The sequence below is a fragment of the Doryrhamphus excisus genome, chromosome 18, assembly GCF_030265055.1.
Source record: "Doryrhamphus excisus isolate RoL2022-K1 chromosome 18, RoL_Dexc_1.0, whole genome shotgun sequence".
Lineage (NCBI taxonomy): Eukaryota > Metazoa > Chordata > Actinopteri > Syngnathiformes > Syngnathidae > Doryrhamphus > Doryrhamphus excisus.
This window is the reverse complement of record NC_080483.1, coordinates 3,820,366-3,835,606: the sequence shown is the minus strand read 5'-3', so window position 1 is coordinate 3,835,606 and position 15,241 is coordinate 3,820,366. Positions and strand designations below refer to the sequence as shown.

The 15,241-nt window shown below is 46.4% G+C and overlaps 1 protein-coding gene across 4 annotated transcripts in view; it reads left to right on the top strand.

The window, feature by feature from the left end:
• slc4a8 (solute carrier family 4 member 8) overlaps window positions 1-15,241 on the top strand; it is a 64,496-nt gene that overhangs the window by 35,761 nt on the left and 13,494 nt on the right. For all 4 annotated transcript variants that reach the window (XM_058055939.1, XM_058055936.1, XM_058055935.1 and 1 more), the window contains 3 exons: window positions 5,407-5,564; window positions 5,635-5,722; window positions 6,041-6,187. In XM_058055939.1, the coding sequence (XP_057911922.1) occupies window positions 5,407-5,564; window positions 5,635-5,722; window positions 6,041-6,187 (393 nt within the window). The remainder of the gene's footprint in view (window positions 1-5,406; window positions 5,565-5,634; window positions 5,723-6,040; window positions 6,188-15,241) is intronic.

Below are 15,241 nucleotides of genomic sequence, written 5' to 3'. Positions count from 1 at the left end.
ATGTGTGACTGAGCTATTTTTATGTATTTATTGTTTTAAATACTTAAATTACTAGTTGTATTATGATTGTGTGTGTGTGTGTGTGTGTGTGTGTGTGTGTATATGTATATCTAGATATACGGGGGGTGGGTCTGCCACTGGGTGTTCCATCTCTGCCGCTCGGTCCTCCATGGGTCAACTGATGCAGTCCTGTTTGTCACGGTTGTTGTTATGGGAACTGTTGTTGCTGCTGTTTTTGTCTCTCTCTCTCTCTCTCTCTCGACTGTCTCCTGCCCCCCCCCCCCCCCCCCCCCCCACACACACACACACACCCACCCGAGTTTCTCTTCTTGTTGTCTGTGTTTCTTCTTGCTCTGGTCCAGCCGCTCCAAATTGACATCACAAAAACATCAAATAACGGCAAATAAAATTCCATAGTACAGTGAAGTTGTAGCTTACACCTTTCCTGACACAGAGCAAATCTGTTTAGCATGTAAGGGCATTTAGATCAACAATACTATCTGCCCCAATTGCTGGACGGGACACAAAATAAATAAATAAATAAATACAAAGTACATAAATAAATACTAAGAACACGGCAGCGCTTCGCAGCAGCGGCAGCTTTGACTGAAGAATTACAGGCAAGAGCGACATCAAATATTACCAGCATATGACCGGAGAAAACTACATTACATACCTCAAGATTAAAAACAGGCAGATAAACCAAGGCACGTCGAGTGTGTGTCGGCGTTCTTGTGTGGGTCCAGAGACAGACTGCACAAGCTTAAAAGAGTCAATGAGGTTTAAAAAGTCATTTGACAAAGTTCGCAGACATCCCCGGGGAGTTAAAATAGCAGCATTCCTGTGGCAAAAGTTCAGTAAAAGCGCTGCACTCATCAAAAGTCATCCACGTCTCAGTCACAAACATGAAATCCAATCCATGTGAAGTAAAGAATCCAGGTTGCAATGATTTATGAGGAGAACGGGTACCGCCGGACTCTGAACACCTCATTCGGGCCGCTAACGGGTGTCCGGCAGGGGTTGCCAGGATCGAGCGAGCGCCACGCACAAAACACATAAAACCAGTCCGTTATATTTATATTTTGCATTGACATTATTATTATGCCAAAATTACTGTGTTAAACAAGCTATGTCGAACGAAACACTTGCTATAAAGCTAAATGAGACATTTTGAGTTGTATTTGTTTATTGCTGTTGTTTATTGAGCAGCTGGGTTGTAATTTAATTCATGTTTTATGGCTAAAGAAAAAAATATACAGTACAGTTATTGAGTAGATATTGTAGCGACCCTGACATGTTCATGTTGACATGTTGTGCTCTTGAGTGTCTGACTGTTCCGGGTGACTGTGAATGCACCAGGGGTGGGGGCGTGTCGTTGTTGAGGAAGCACTGTGGAGTTGCTGGCTGTGGTTTTAGCGGCGTGGTTACGGCCGGCAGTCGCCATTGTTGCCATGATTGTTGTGCAATAAAAAAGCTTGTTATCGACCACAGTTGTGTCGTTTCCATAGCCTTACATTGGTGTCAGAAGTAAAAGAAAAAAAGACGGACAGCATGACGGCTCGGCAGGTCGACGGTGGCGGCCACCCGAAAGTTAAGGAGGAGGTGGTGGATGCTGTTGGCTGTCAAATGACCACGAGCTGACCGAGCTTATCTGTGCTGCAGCACTGCAATCACCGCAACGCAGATCTCGTTCTCGCCGTGGGCCTTCAGGGTGTTGGGTGTGTGGCTGTCTTGGCCATATCAGCGCGCATTGACCCATCGAGGGAACTGACATCCAGGGAAACGCCCCAGGGTCTGTGTGATAGGGACGACACAGACCCCTGCACCTATGTCCCAGAATGTGTGGCTTCCCAAATACGGAGTCCAGCTGCACAGACGGGGGAGTGGAGCCACCCGAAGCAGATGACAGCATTGAGTCGGCAAGAGTGGTAGGGTGGACCATGTGAGGAATTTTTGCCATGTCCCCGTCACCCTGGCGAGGGGCCCATGCATAGCCCTTGGGACACCGGATCCACAGCAACTTTGATGAGACCCGATGTGGTTCCACCTGGGACGCAGTTGTAGCCCACTGCTGTGAAGCTGAGAACGGTGACTGGTGAGCTTTCCCCTATGCTTGGAAGGGGAGTGGTAGCCGTTCAGGTGGGGGGACTGAAGGTGAACTTTTGGGTGTGGGTGGCAGCAGTGCAAGACCCCTGCATATTAGGACTGGATTTCTTGCGGGCAGCCCGCTGTGTGTTGGACATGGGCAGGAACACCCTGACCTTCCCAGGGGGTACCAGAGTTGAAATGGTGCACCCCACACAGGCTCCAAGACCACACCCCCCAACCTCTCGCCTGTCGGGGGCGAGACCCTCCAAGTATAAACTCCTCCACAACCCCACCACCTGCTCACATCGACACGCTGCCCCTGACCCGAATCCAAACGCAAACTTCAGCAGCCGGGACGGACAGAACTGCCGCAGTAAGAGACGTGTGGGAACGCAGCCGGGATAACTTGGATCCCATACAGCAGGAGGAGCTGTGGCAGCTGCTGGTCGAGTTCAAGGACATCTTTGCGCTGACGGAGGAGGACGTTGGCCTGACGAACATGATGCAGCATGACATAGATACCGGTGACGCAAGATCTATCAAAGCGCGCCTCCGCCGCCTCCCACTGGCTCACCGGGCAGATGAAGACAGCACCATTGACGAGATGCTGAAAGCTGGCATTATTGAGCCATCTGACAGCCCTTGGTCCTGGTGGGTCGTGATGGTCAAAAAAAGCTGACAAAAAAAGACTCGTACCCGCTGCCCCGCATCGACGAGTCCCTGGACGCGGTGTCTGGTTCATCATGGTTTTCCTCATTAGACCTACGTAGCGGGTACTGGCAGGTACCCCTGAGCACTGAGGCCAAGCCAAAGACTGCCTTCTGTACCGGCAGAGGTTTGTGGCAGTTTAGAGTCCTCTCCTTCGGCCTTCGCAACGCACCAGCTATGTTTGAACGCCTCATGGAAAAGGTGCTGGTGGACAGCCCTCAAGAGGAATGTGTGGTCTATCTGGACGACATTCTAGTCCATGGGAACACCTTCCGAGCGGCCTTGGGGTCCCTGCGGCGGGTGCTGCAGAGACTGTCAGCGGCTGGTTTGAAGCTCTACCCCGACAAGTGCTGCTTCCTGAGGATGGAGCTGGAGTTTCTTGGACACAGGATCGGAGGAGAGGGCATCAGCGCGCTGCAGGACAAAGTCCAGGCAGTGAGGGAATGGCCAACCCCCACCAATTTACGAGAACTGAAGGGCTTCCTGGGACTTGCGTCCCATTATAGAAGATTTGTGCGAGGCTTCTCGTGCATTGCCGCGCCCCTCTTCCACCTCCAGCGAAAAGACTCAAATTTTCCTGAACAGGCCTTCAACTCTTTAAAGCGGGCCTTGACTGAATCTCCGGTCCTTGTTTCCCCAGACCCCAACCTGCCGTTCATCCTGGACACGGACGCCAGTGACGTTGGAATGGTGGCGGTGTTGAGCCAGGTTGGGGGAGAGGGGGAGAAAGTGGTGGCTTATTTCAGTAAGACTTTCAACAAGGTAGAGTGACGCTACTGGAGAAGAAAGATGGTGGTGGTCCCCGGGTCTCTGAGACAACTGGTGCTGAACTTTTCCCATGGGACTACTGGAGCAGGCCACTTTGGAATGGTGTGTCAAAGACACTTTGTCGGCTCTGGCAAAGTTTCTACTAGGGACAGCTCAGGAGGGATGTCGAGGACTTCTGCCGAAAGTGTGACCCCTGGGTCCCCCAGGTCAGTCAAGTGCCCAACAGTCACGTGCAGCTGACAGTGGGGACCCCGATGGAGAGGGTGGCGGTGGACATACTGGGCCCGTTCCCTCGCACAGACAACAGCAACCGGTACTTCCTGGTCGCCATGGACTACTTCACCAAGTGGCCTGAGGCGTATGCCATCCCGGACCAGGAAGCACGCACCGTTGCAGATGCTCTGGTGGAGGGCATGTTCGCACGATTCGGCGCAGCGGAGGTCCTGCACAGCGACCAAGGGAGGAACTTTGAGTCGGCTCTGTTCTCAGCAATGTGCAGGCGAATGGGAATTCAGAAGACGTGGACCTCCCCCCTGTACCTGCAGAGTGATGGGCTGGTTGAGCAGTTCAACAGAACCCTCGCGAAGCAGCTCGCCGTCCTCACGCCAGCCCGTGAGCTGCGCACGCCAAGGGAAATGGTCTTTGGCAGGCCTCCAGATGCGCCGGGGTCCCGTCTGGTCCTGAATACGCCAGGAGGCTGCAGGATAGGATGGACTCAGCGCACGCTTTGCTCGAGACCAGCTGCAGAAGGCGGGCGTAGGGCAGAAGAGGAATTACGACATGAGGGCCACGGGCAAAGATTTTGAAGCTGGGGACTTGGTTTGGGTGTACAGCCCAAAGAGGAAGAGGGGCAGGTGCCCCAAATTGGACAGCCACTGTGGGGGTAGGGGAGAAGCTGGGGGAGGTGGTATATAGCGTCCAACTGCCACCGAGGGAGAGACGGGTGGTCCTCCACAGGGACAGGTTGGCCCCGTACTTGGGCCTTGTGGGAAACCACAGCCCCACGCCCAAACTCCCCTGGGTGCTCCCCGCGTTCTTCCCCATTCCAGGACTTATCACCTGCCCCCCATCAGGTTTCCCCAAGACTGCAGGTGCAATCCAGAGAGCCCCCTGCGGGGCGGCCTCAGAGGGAGAGAAGGCCTCCGGGCCACCTTAGGGACTTTGTGTGACCCCCTTGGGGTGAGGGTTTTTGTACGGGGGGGACAACGTAGTGACCCTGACATGTTGTGCTCTTGAGTGTCTGACTGTTCCGGGTGACTGGGAATGCACCAGGGGTGGGGGCGTGTCGCGTTGTTGAGGAAGCACTGTGGAGTTGCTGGCTGTGGAGTTGCTGGCTGTGGTTTTAGCGGCGTGGTTACGGCTGACAGTAGCCATTATTGTTGTGCAATAAAAAAGCTTGTTATCGACCACAGTTGTGTCGTTTCCATAGCGTCAGCAACAACGTCACAATATATTGAAATATGAGAACATGAAAATTAGAAACAACTACTGCTTTACACATTTTTTAATTTTCAGGCAAAAATTCAGAAGAACGGCAAACTAGAGCTGGGATCAGCAATGCTGGAGAGCATGAAGCAGGCTTACACGTGTGGAGGGTGTGACTTCAGTGACAAAGTTGGAAAAAATACAATCTCATCATACAGATAAAACAAGACAAAACTAAATTATACTACCCGGGTAGATGGACACTAACTTGACTGTTTTCTTTATTAATTTATTATTAATGTTGTACCACATTTGGTGAAGATTTTGTCTGAATCCAAACTATACTCCTTGAGAAAATCAGTATCTTCCGAACGGCCCAATTTCGTACCAAACCAGACATTACCTGTCACTTACCAGGTGGACCTTCACTTTATGAAGAAGATCCCAGAAGGAGCAGAAGCCTCCAATGTGCTTGTAGGAGAGCTGGACTTCCTGGAGAGACCCATTGTGGCTTTTGTCCGGCTCTCCCCAGCTGTGCTGCTCACTGGCCTCACTGAGGTTCCGATACCCACCAGGTATCCATGATATATAGACATACAAATACATGACATTTGTCAAAATTATCATCTGATCATGTCACTGCAGGTTCCTCTTCATTCTCCTGGGCCCGGATGGAAAAGCACAGCAGTACCATGAAATTGGACGATCCATGGCAACAATTATGACAGATGAGGTGAGGGCTTTCCTTCTCAAGCTTCTCAAAACTAAGTCACAAGTGTCACAAAACACAGTCACAAACTTGTGTTTTAATGGACTGAGAAATCATGATGTACAATTTCATGATGTTAAACTCCAGCCCTTGAGGTACCGCTCCATCTCCTGGATATGGTCGGTCGTTGCCCCATTTGGCACGAATAATCAATACATTATCCTTGCCAATATGTAATGGATTCTGGTACATTGGCAGCACAATGATATGATAATAATGGTAATGATAATGTATTATAATTTGAATGTGTTTCCACGTGTCTTTTACATCTCTGTGGTCTAGATCTTCCATGGTGTAGCTTACAAGGCCAAAGACAGAGGTGACCTACTAGCTGGCATAGATGAGTTTTTGGACCAGGTGACTGTCCTACCTCCAGGGGAGTGGGACCCTTCCATCCGTATCGAGCCACCGAAGAATGTTCCATCTCAGGTACAACTTTGGTGCATCAGAGAAGCTTCTTTGATATGAGAGATCCCTCCTTTTTGCTGGAGTTCAGTTCCAGGTCCACTCGCAATTCGCAAAAATCTCAGAGTATATGCCAATAAAAATGTCTATAATTCGGTAAAATTACAATAAAATAATTACCTTTCCAATCTACTTGTATAAATGTATAAATTATTAATAACTTTAGAGTGAATCAGATTGCTTTCTGCAAAAAATGCCCATTGTATTAGCACTCAACAAGGTAATCAAATCTAACTGTTCTGTCCCGCAAATTAGTATGAGATTTATTTTGCGCATTTGGTACCCTCTAGCGGTGGTGTTAATTGTGGTCGGCTGTTGGAGCCATAAAGTTAATTTGAATCGGCTATTTTTGTTTACACTGTGTCGGTGGGAGACAGACGCATTGTATCTCCCTCCATCCTTGTTCGTCTTGTTCTTGAAGAAGCACAAACTGTAAGTTTATTTCATTTTATATCCTTATATACGATATTCCATTGATATTATTTACATTTGATGACATATTTGTTCGTATTTTACTTTAGTACTCATTAGAATGTACGTATGTATTGTTTTTCAGTTTTACACGGCTTCCATTAAAGGCATCTAAAGCCTACAACAGTCTCTGGTGCCCTTTGGGAGTGTTTAACTCGCTGCTAACCCGTGCATAGAAACGCACGATGAGGGCAGAAGAGTAAAAAGTTTCCTTCACACTAAGAGCATCTATGCTACCGGGAAACCACATCAGCGCTGAGATCAACATGTCGGTTACACCCAAATCCAGCAATGCAAGTGACTTGGAGGTCAGATCACAATGCAAATCATCGCCATCATCATTGTCAGTAACTTCCCGTTCCAGTAAAGCTAGTGTCAGCATTAGGGATCGACCGATATGGTTTTTTGGGGGCCGATGCCGATACCGATTTTTTTCCATCACCTTTAGCCGATGGCCGATTTTGCTTGGGCCGATATTTGTGAAGAAAATTTGTGAAGAAATGACCATGATACCAAATATTTATTGAAATGTAAACACTGAACACAGTCGGATTCAGCTTTCTTAATCACACATTTATACGGCATTATCAACTTTAAAAGGAATAAATATTCAACCATGTACAAAACATTTCTGTCATAGTTTAAGTTTTATCTAGCATTGATGTGATGACTGCTCCTCCGCAGTGTGACGCGCAACCCCCCCCACCTCCACACACACAAACACATCACACTGACACAATTTAGTACAATATATAAAACATTTCTCTGATCATTAAAGTTTGTGTTGTACACTCTTAAGACCTCTCATAAGCAGACATGGCTGCTCCAATTCCTTCTGTGTGTGTGTGTGTGTGTGTGCGTGCGTGCTCAGAGAGAGCGCACACACATAACACGACACGCATTTAAAGTTGCATAGTTGTTCATTCTTGTTCTGCTCAACTAGTGAGAGTGCTTTTATTCGTCTGTTGCGTTGGTATGTGATGTTTTTGGGCTTTCTTGTTGTCACACCGTGACTTAAACTGTTATGCCAAGCGATCACCCAGTGAAATGTGATGGGCTTGGTAAAGTGTTAAAAGCAAGCTAATTCTATTACTTGTGAAAACGTGCCCTTGATGTGATTCAACAGTGAGGGCGGGGTACCGCGACTACGTGTGCTGCGGGGTCCTCTGCCGCCGGGGCAACACAAAAGCTGCCTGACTGTAAATCATGCGGTGGAAAAATACATCGGCGAACCCATGCACATATCGGCCGATACCGATACAAGGAAAAAACGCAAATATCGGCCCGATGTATCGGTCGATCCTTAGTCAGCATCACTGCGATAGACACACGAGCAAAAGCTGAAGCTGCACGTGTTCAAGATGCATATGCAAAACGACAAATAGAGATGACTGTTGAAAAGGCTCGTATGGACGGCACATTGAACGCTTTGAAAGAAGAAGGTGAAGCCGAAGCTGCATTAGCAGCGGCTGAAGTCTTCGAAGCAGCTGCGGACCTAGAAAATAATAAAAACAGGTCTAACATTTTTGTAACTACTGAGCCATCGGCGCAACGTACCTGCGACTATGTCAGCAGGCATTTCCATGATCAACGGCAGGACACATATAGTGAAAATATGGACCACAAAGCAAGATATACTGTTCCCCAGGCAACAGATGCTTTGCAGCCCACCCATCCAGAGAATGTTGTCACCGCTATCAGTCATGCTCAACATGCCTCAACTCCCCAACAAATTTTACCCCAACATGGACACCAGCCCATGGGCCACACTCTGGTCGAAGTTAATGACAGCACCCCCCTTCTACCACGCAACAGCAACAAACGTGACCAGCCACAGAGGGCGGCAAGCACTTTTGCTGACGTGTCTGATCTTGTCACTTATTTAGCCCGTTGTGACCTAATCCTATCAGGGCTAAAGACATTCGACAATCGTCCAGAAAATTATTTGTGTTGGAAAACTAGTTTCTGTGAAGCTATTGAGAGGTTGAACCTCAAACCCAGTGAAGAACTTGATCTACTTTCCAAGTGGCTTAGTGGGGAAGCACTACAACACGTGAAGAGGATCAGAGCAGTTCATATCAATTACCCAGCTAATGGTTTGAAGATGGCATGGCACCGATTAGATAGGAGTTATGGGTCTCCTGAAGCTATTGAAACATCCCTGTTCATGAGATTGGAGAACTTCCTGAGAATCCAGAGCAAAGAATACCACCGTCTACAAGAATTAGCAGATCTGCTCATTGAAGTTGCTCTCCAACTCTCCAACAGCACTGATCAAAGATGTGAACGCCCGCCAGCAAAGTGGAAACTCAAGACCCCTGTCTCAGTCAACAAGGTTCAAGTTCGCAACTCATCCCCAGACGTGGATGAGAAACCTCAAGAAAACCCATCCAAACAGTGCCCTATTCACCAAAAAACACACCCCTTAAGCAGATGTAGGGCTTTCAGGGAAAAAACACTGCAGGAATGGAAAGAATTTCTTAAAGAGCACTTAATATGCTTTAAATGCTGTGCGTCAACAGCCCATCAAGCCAAGAACTGTAGGGCAGACATACACTGTTCAGAATGTGACAGCAACACTCATGTTTCAGTCCTTCATACTAGTCCACCCTCCTGGGCTGCTAAGGAGTCAGTCTCATCCACCACAGGCCATGGAGGGGAGCAGTTTGCAGAGGCGCTGGAGGTTGCCACTTCAAGCTGTACAGAGATATGTGGAGGGAACTTTCAACGCAAATCCTGTTCCAAGATAATTCTGATCAACGTCTATCCTCAGGGACAACCTCACGAGAAGAAGAAAATGTACGTCATGTTGGACGACCAGAGCAATCTATCACTGGTAAGGTCAGCCTTCTTTGACACATTCGGGATCCAGAGGGGCGCATTCCCTTATACCAGGGGTGTCAAACTCATTTCGCATCGTGGGCCACATACGGCCTAGGGAGATGTCAAGTGGGCCGGACCATTAAAATTATACCATACTCTGCTATAAATAACAAAAAATATCATGTCTTTCCTTTGTTTTGGTGTAAAGAAGCACAAGAACATTAGGAAAATATTGAAATTTAATGAACTATCCTTTTACAAAACATTTCATGAAACACCTCATATTTCCTTAGACAAATGTGCAATTTACTTTTATCATTCACAAATATGCATTGCAACTGATCCCACTGATTGTACAAAGGCACAAAACTTTAATTGGTACTGAAAAATATAGTAATGCACTTTAAGATTAAATGAGACTTTTAAAGAAAGGGATTTTTAAACCACTTACACATACGCATATAAAATCTAAATGTAATCCCTGCGTACACCTTACAAACTAAGGAGAGTGATTTTAAATGTGTAATGAAGAAAGTGTTCGCCTGTTCTGTAAATCTGTAAACTTCATACATGAAAAATACATACATATACAATATATACTGAAAATTTATGGAGTTGTATGAACTGATGTTGTTTTGAAGCTGCTGACTAACATTAAACTGCACATTTTTTAAATCACCACAGTAAGGATTCATCTTCACAGAGCTGTATTCTTTCAATGCAAACAGTAAGCCGTCATATTTTTCGCTGTGATGAGTCTCGTAGTGGCGTCGAATATTATATTCCTTCAATACCGAAACTTGTTGCAAACACACCCTGCACAAAGGTTTTCCATGCATCTCTGTAAATAAATAGGACGTGGTCCATTTTTCTTTGAAAAATCTACACTCCTTATCTAATTTTCTCCGTTTGGATAACGACATTTTGGCTAATGAGGGTGTAGCGGAGAGGTAGAGACCAAGGTATTAACAACGTTGTAACAAGCAGCAGATGGCGCATTGATACCGCCTGCTGTTTTCAGTCTGTCTCAGTGATGCGGCTTGTCTTCTACTCTGATGGAAAGAGTGCGCCCCTTAGCGGATAATCCATGAATTGCAGCGAATTAAAAATATTAATTCCATGTCTTTTTTGCATTTTTTCCACTTTCAAATTATCCTGCGGGCCTGATCGAACCTCCTTGGGGGCCGGTTCCGGCCCGCGGGCCGTATGTTTGACACCCCTGCCTTATACCCTCAAGACATGCTCTTCGGTCGAAGATGAAATCTTCCTCGGCATCATGAATAAAGAGTTCACCAAGGACAGCTCCAACAGTTGGGTGGCTCCTCTCCCGTTCCGTAGTCCCAGGCAGCGTCTGCCAAACAATAGGCAACAAGCACTCAGTCGCCTCATGCTCCTCCGCCGAACTCTACTGAGGAAGCCTGAGATGAAGGACCACTTTGTGGATTTCATGCAATAGTCATGCCAAAGTTGCACCGGCACTGGAGAAAGATCAAGAGTGTTGGTACCCACCAAGCTTTGGAATCTACCACCCAAAAAAGCCGAAACAAATCAGAGTTGTGTTCGACTCAAGCGCACAGTACAATGGCATATCTTTGAATGAGGTGTTGTTACAAGGTCCAGATTTGAACACAGCCTGATTGGAGTCTTCCTCCGGTTCAGAAGTGAACCAGTTGCTGTCATGTCCGACATTCAGCAAATGTTCCACAGCTTCGTAGTCAGAGAGGATCACCGCAACTTCCTTCGGTTCTTGTGGTTCAGGGACCATGATCTCAATGGCGAAGTGCTGGAGTTCCGCATGAAGGTCCATGTTTTTGGCAACCGTCCTTCACCAGCCGTCGCAAGTTATGGGTTGAAGAGGACTGCTATCGAAGGTGAGCGAGAGTTTGGTACAGAAGCTCGACGCTTTGTGGAACGTCACTTCTATGTGGATGATGGTTTGAAATAATTTCCTGATGCAAAGAAGGCAATCGACGTGCTGAAAAGAACACAAAACATGTTAGCACAGTCGAACCTCAGGCTCCACAAAATCAGCACTAACGTGTCTGACGTCATGAAGGCTTTCCCAGGGGAAGACATAGCTAAAGGCCTAAAAGACCTTGACATTGGTCATGATTCTCCACCACTGCAACACAGTCTGGGTCTTGGATGGGATCTGGCCACAGACACTTTCACCTTTCATGTCTCATCTAGTGAAAAAACATTCACGCAACGCGGCGTGCTGTCAATTATCAACTGTTAGTTTGACCCTCTAGGATTTGCTGCACCTGTCAGCATTCACGGACGCGCTATGTGTCCTGTGATTTGCCCAAGGCTGCTTGGTTCTACTTGATTAAATGTAGTGCATAGTTATATGGTGAGATACAAAAAAATAGGAGACAAACACACAGACAATCCTTCACCGCTGAGGGACAAAGTGTAGTAGGCTTCATTCTCGGCAAAGCCAAACTAGCCCCCAAACCTGACATCACAGTACCCAGACTCGAGCTTTGTGCGGCAGTGCTGCAGTGGAGCTGAGTGAGGTGATTGTAGAGGAACTGGACATCAAAGTGGACGACGTCAAAGTCTTCTCTGACAGCAAGGTAGTACTTGGCTACATATCCAATGACTCAAGACGATTTTATATTTATGTGCAGGGCTCGACAATAACGATGTACCGATGGCCCAGGGCAAGTTAAAACAAAATTGGGGCAAGTAAATCCAATCAGTGATATTCCCGTCGGGCAAGTGCACTTTGGCATGCCATACTGCCAAGAGTTTTTTTTCTCGTTGAGTGTTGGTAAAACACGGACTGCGTAATTCCGGTGGTAATTTGCAATCCAATCCTTGCAAATCTTGAAATGGACCAATCAGAATTGTTTATTTCAACCGCGGTCCGAAATCCACAGTGTCGAGATCAACCAATCACCGATCGTTTGACTAGGAAAACATCTATATGGCGTCCCTGCCAACATGGTCTAATTCTTCATAACGTGTGAAGGAAAACAGCAAAAAGTGATGAACCAGTGCCTCCTAAACAAGTATTTTATTAGTGGCAGCAAATCAAATGATGGCACAGGTGAGTGAATCACATTGCTGTGACAATTTGAAGTGGTCACAATGAAACACCACCGATTAGATCCAATACCAAGTGCTGATTTTGCACAAGCTACAAAATCTAGTGCTTCCATTTCTCTGTGTATTTTTCTCACCTTTGCTTCACAAATCATTGTTTGACCATTGAGCATTTTTTTCTGGATTAAAAACACTTTACTAGTACACAAATGTGTCTATCCAATAATGTTTCATTGTGGTGCACAACTTATAAATATCACTGCTTACTTTATTTATCAAGGCAAAGTGCCGAGAAGTCTCTTGACAATCCAGATTTCCATGCAACGTCATGATCTATGTAGGAAAACAACCACAATAATTAATAATAATAATTTAATTTTTATTTGAGAATCTCATGTGATGCCACAAAAATGAGATGATATCATTATGGCAGTCTTTTCATTTTACATGGGGCAAGTTCGGGCAAGTAGTTCTCACCTTAAGGATTCCCCATGGGCAAGTCATTTTTGGTAGAGCCCTGTTTATGTGCATAATCGAGTCTAACGGATCAGACGATCTACACAAGTGAGCCAATGGAATTACGTTTGCACCGACCAAAACCCCGCTGACCATGCCACCAGAGCTGTGTCAGCCAATCAGCTAGCTCTCTAGCTAACTGGCACATCTTTCTTCACTCACGTCCAAAAAGTTTAGCCAAATGCAGAACCATTCCAGCTAATTGACCCTGAAAGAGATGTGGAAGTTCGCCCTGCAGTAAATGTGTGTGCCACCAAACTCTCTGTCAGCATGCTCGGTAGTGCACGGTTTGAACGTTTCTCAAGTTGGACATCTCTCATGTGAGCTGTGGCACTACTATAACACATTGCACGCTCCTTTGTACGAGCGTTCAAGGACAATCCTTGCAGTGGCTGGCACATCTGCGACAAGGCTCTAACCAAGGTCCAGTGTGAGCAGGCCAAAGCGGTAGTGATTCTCATCTTGCAAAGGGAAGTCTACGGTGAGGAAATACAATGCATTCAAGCTGGAAAGTCAATTCCCAAGCACAGCCAGCTCAGCAAACTGTCCCGTCATGGACTCGCAGGGGCTCCTCAGAGTTGGAGGTTGTCTTGCCAAGGCAGAAATTACTTCTGATGAACCCCATCCCATTCTGGTTCCAGGCAAGCAACATATTGCTACACTGCTGATCAGGCACTTTCACGAAGTGGTTCATCACCAGGGTCGGCTCTTCACAGAAGGAGCTATAAGGGCTGCAGGCTTTTGGATAGTTGGGGGAAAGAGAGCTGTGAGCAGTAGGATCCACACCTGTGTAATATGTCGCAAGTTACGAGGGAAAAAAGAGCAAAGAATGGCACAAGTGTGGACCCCCCCTTTACCTATGTAGGGTTAGGATGTGTTCGGCCCTTGGTCTGTGACTTCACGAAGGACAAGAGGAGGCCAAGCAAACAGCAAGCGATGGGCGGTCATCTTTGTGTGTATGACTTCAAGGGCAATACACATCAAAGTCTTGGAGTCGATGGACACTTCCTCCTTCATCAATGCCCTCAGGCGCTTCCTAGCAACACGAGGCCCTGTGAAACTGTTCAGGTCTGAACAGACCACAAGACTGTGAAACCAACTTCGTAGGAGCCTGCAAAGAACTCCAAATTGACTCAGAAGGCTGCATACACAAGAAGGTGCTCTGGAGCCGCCAGACTTACGCGTGAAGTTCTTGTGACATTCATGGCTGAGGTCACAGCAATCGTCAACACAAGGCCTTTGACTTCAGTATCAACAGATGCTGAGAATCCAGTCATTCTCACTCCAGCGACTCTACTTACTCAGAAAGTGGGGCTGACTCCTGTACCTCCAGGCCAGTTCGATGACAGCAATCTGCTGGAAACGGGAGATGTAAATGTAATAACTATTACATTTGCAGGAAATTATTACAGATGTGGGAAAGTGAAAATCTGTAAATGTAATAACTTCCCACAAATATAAGACAAAATAATGGTTTTGTGGTTGTTGTTTGTTCTTTCTTCTTTTAATGAGGGAGAAGGTGTAGATGTCATTTTGAGGATTTTAACAAGATAATTTTTTTCTTTTTTTTGTGGAAAAAATATTATTCAAAGAGTATCATTTGAAAACATTAAAGGAATCTTTAATTATTAAATTATAATTTATTGTAAATTAAAAAAGATAACATAATTGCGAAAATTGCAATTGTAAAAATGTTATTACTATTATTATTATTATTATATTTTTTTATTTCTTTAGTTTGTGTGTATATATACATATATGTGTGTGTGTATATATACTATATATATATATATTATAATGTAAGATTAACATCAACATCAACAAATGTAATTTTTGAATCATTCATTCATTCATTTTCTACCACTTATCCTCACGTGGGTCGCGGGGGAGCTGGAGTCTTCGGGCGAGAGGCGGGGTACACCCTGGACTCGTCGCCGACCAATCACAAGGCAAATATAGATAAACAACCATTCACACTCACATTCATACCTATGGACAATTTGGAGTCACCAATTAAGCTAGCATGTTTTTGGAATGTGGGAGGAAACCGGAGTACCCGGAGAAAACCCACGCATGCACGGGGAGAACATGCAAACTCCACACAGAGATGGCCGAGGGTGGGATTCAACTCGGGTCTGTGCGCTAACCACTCGACCC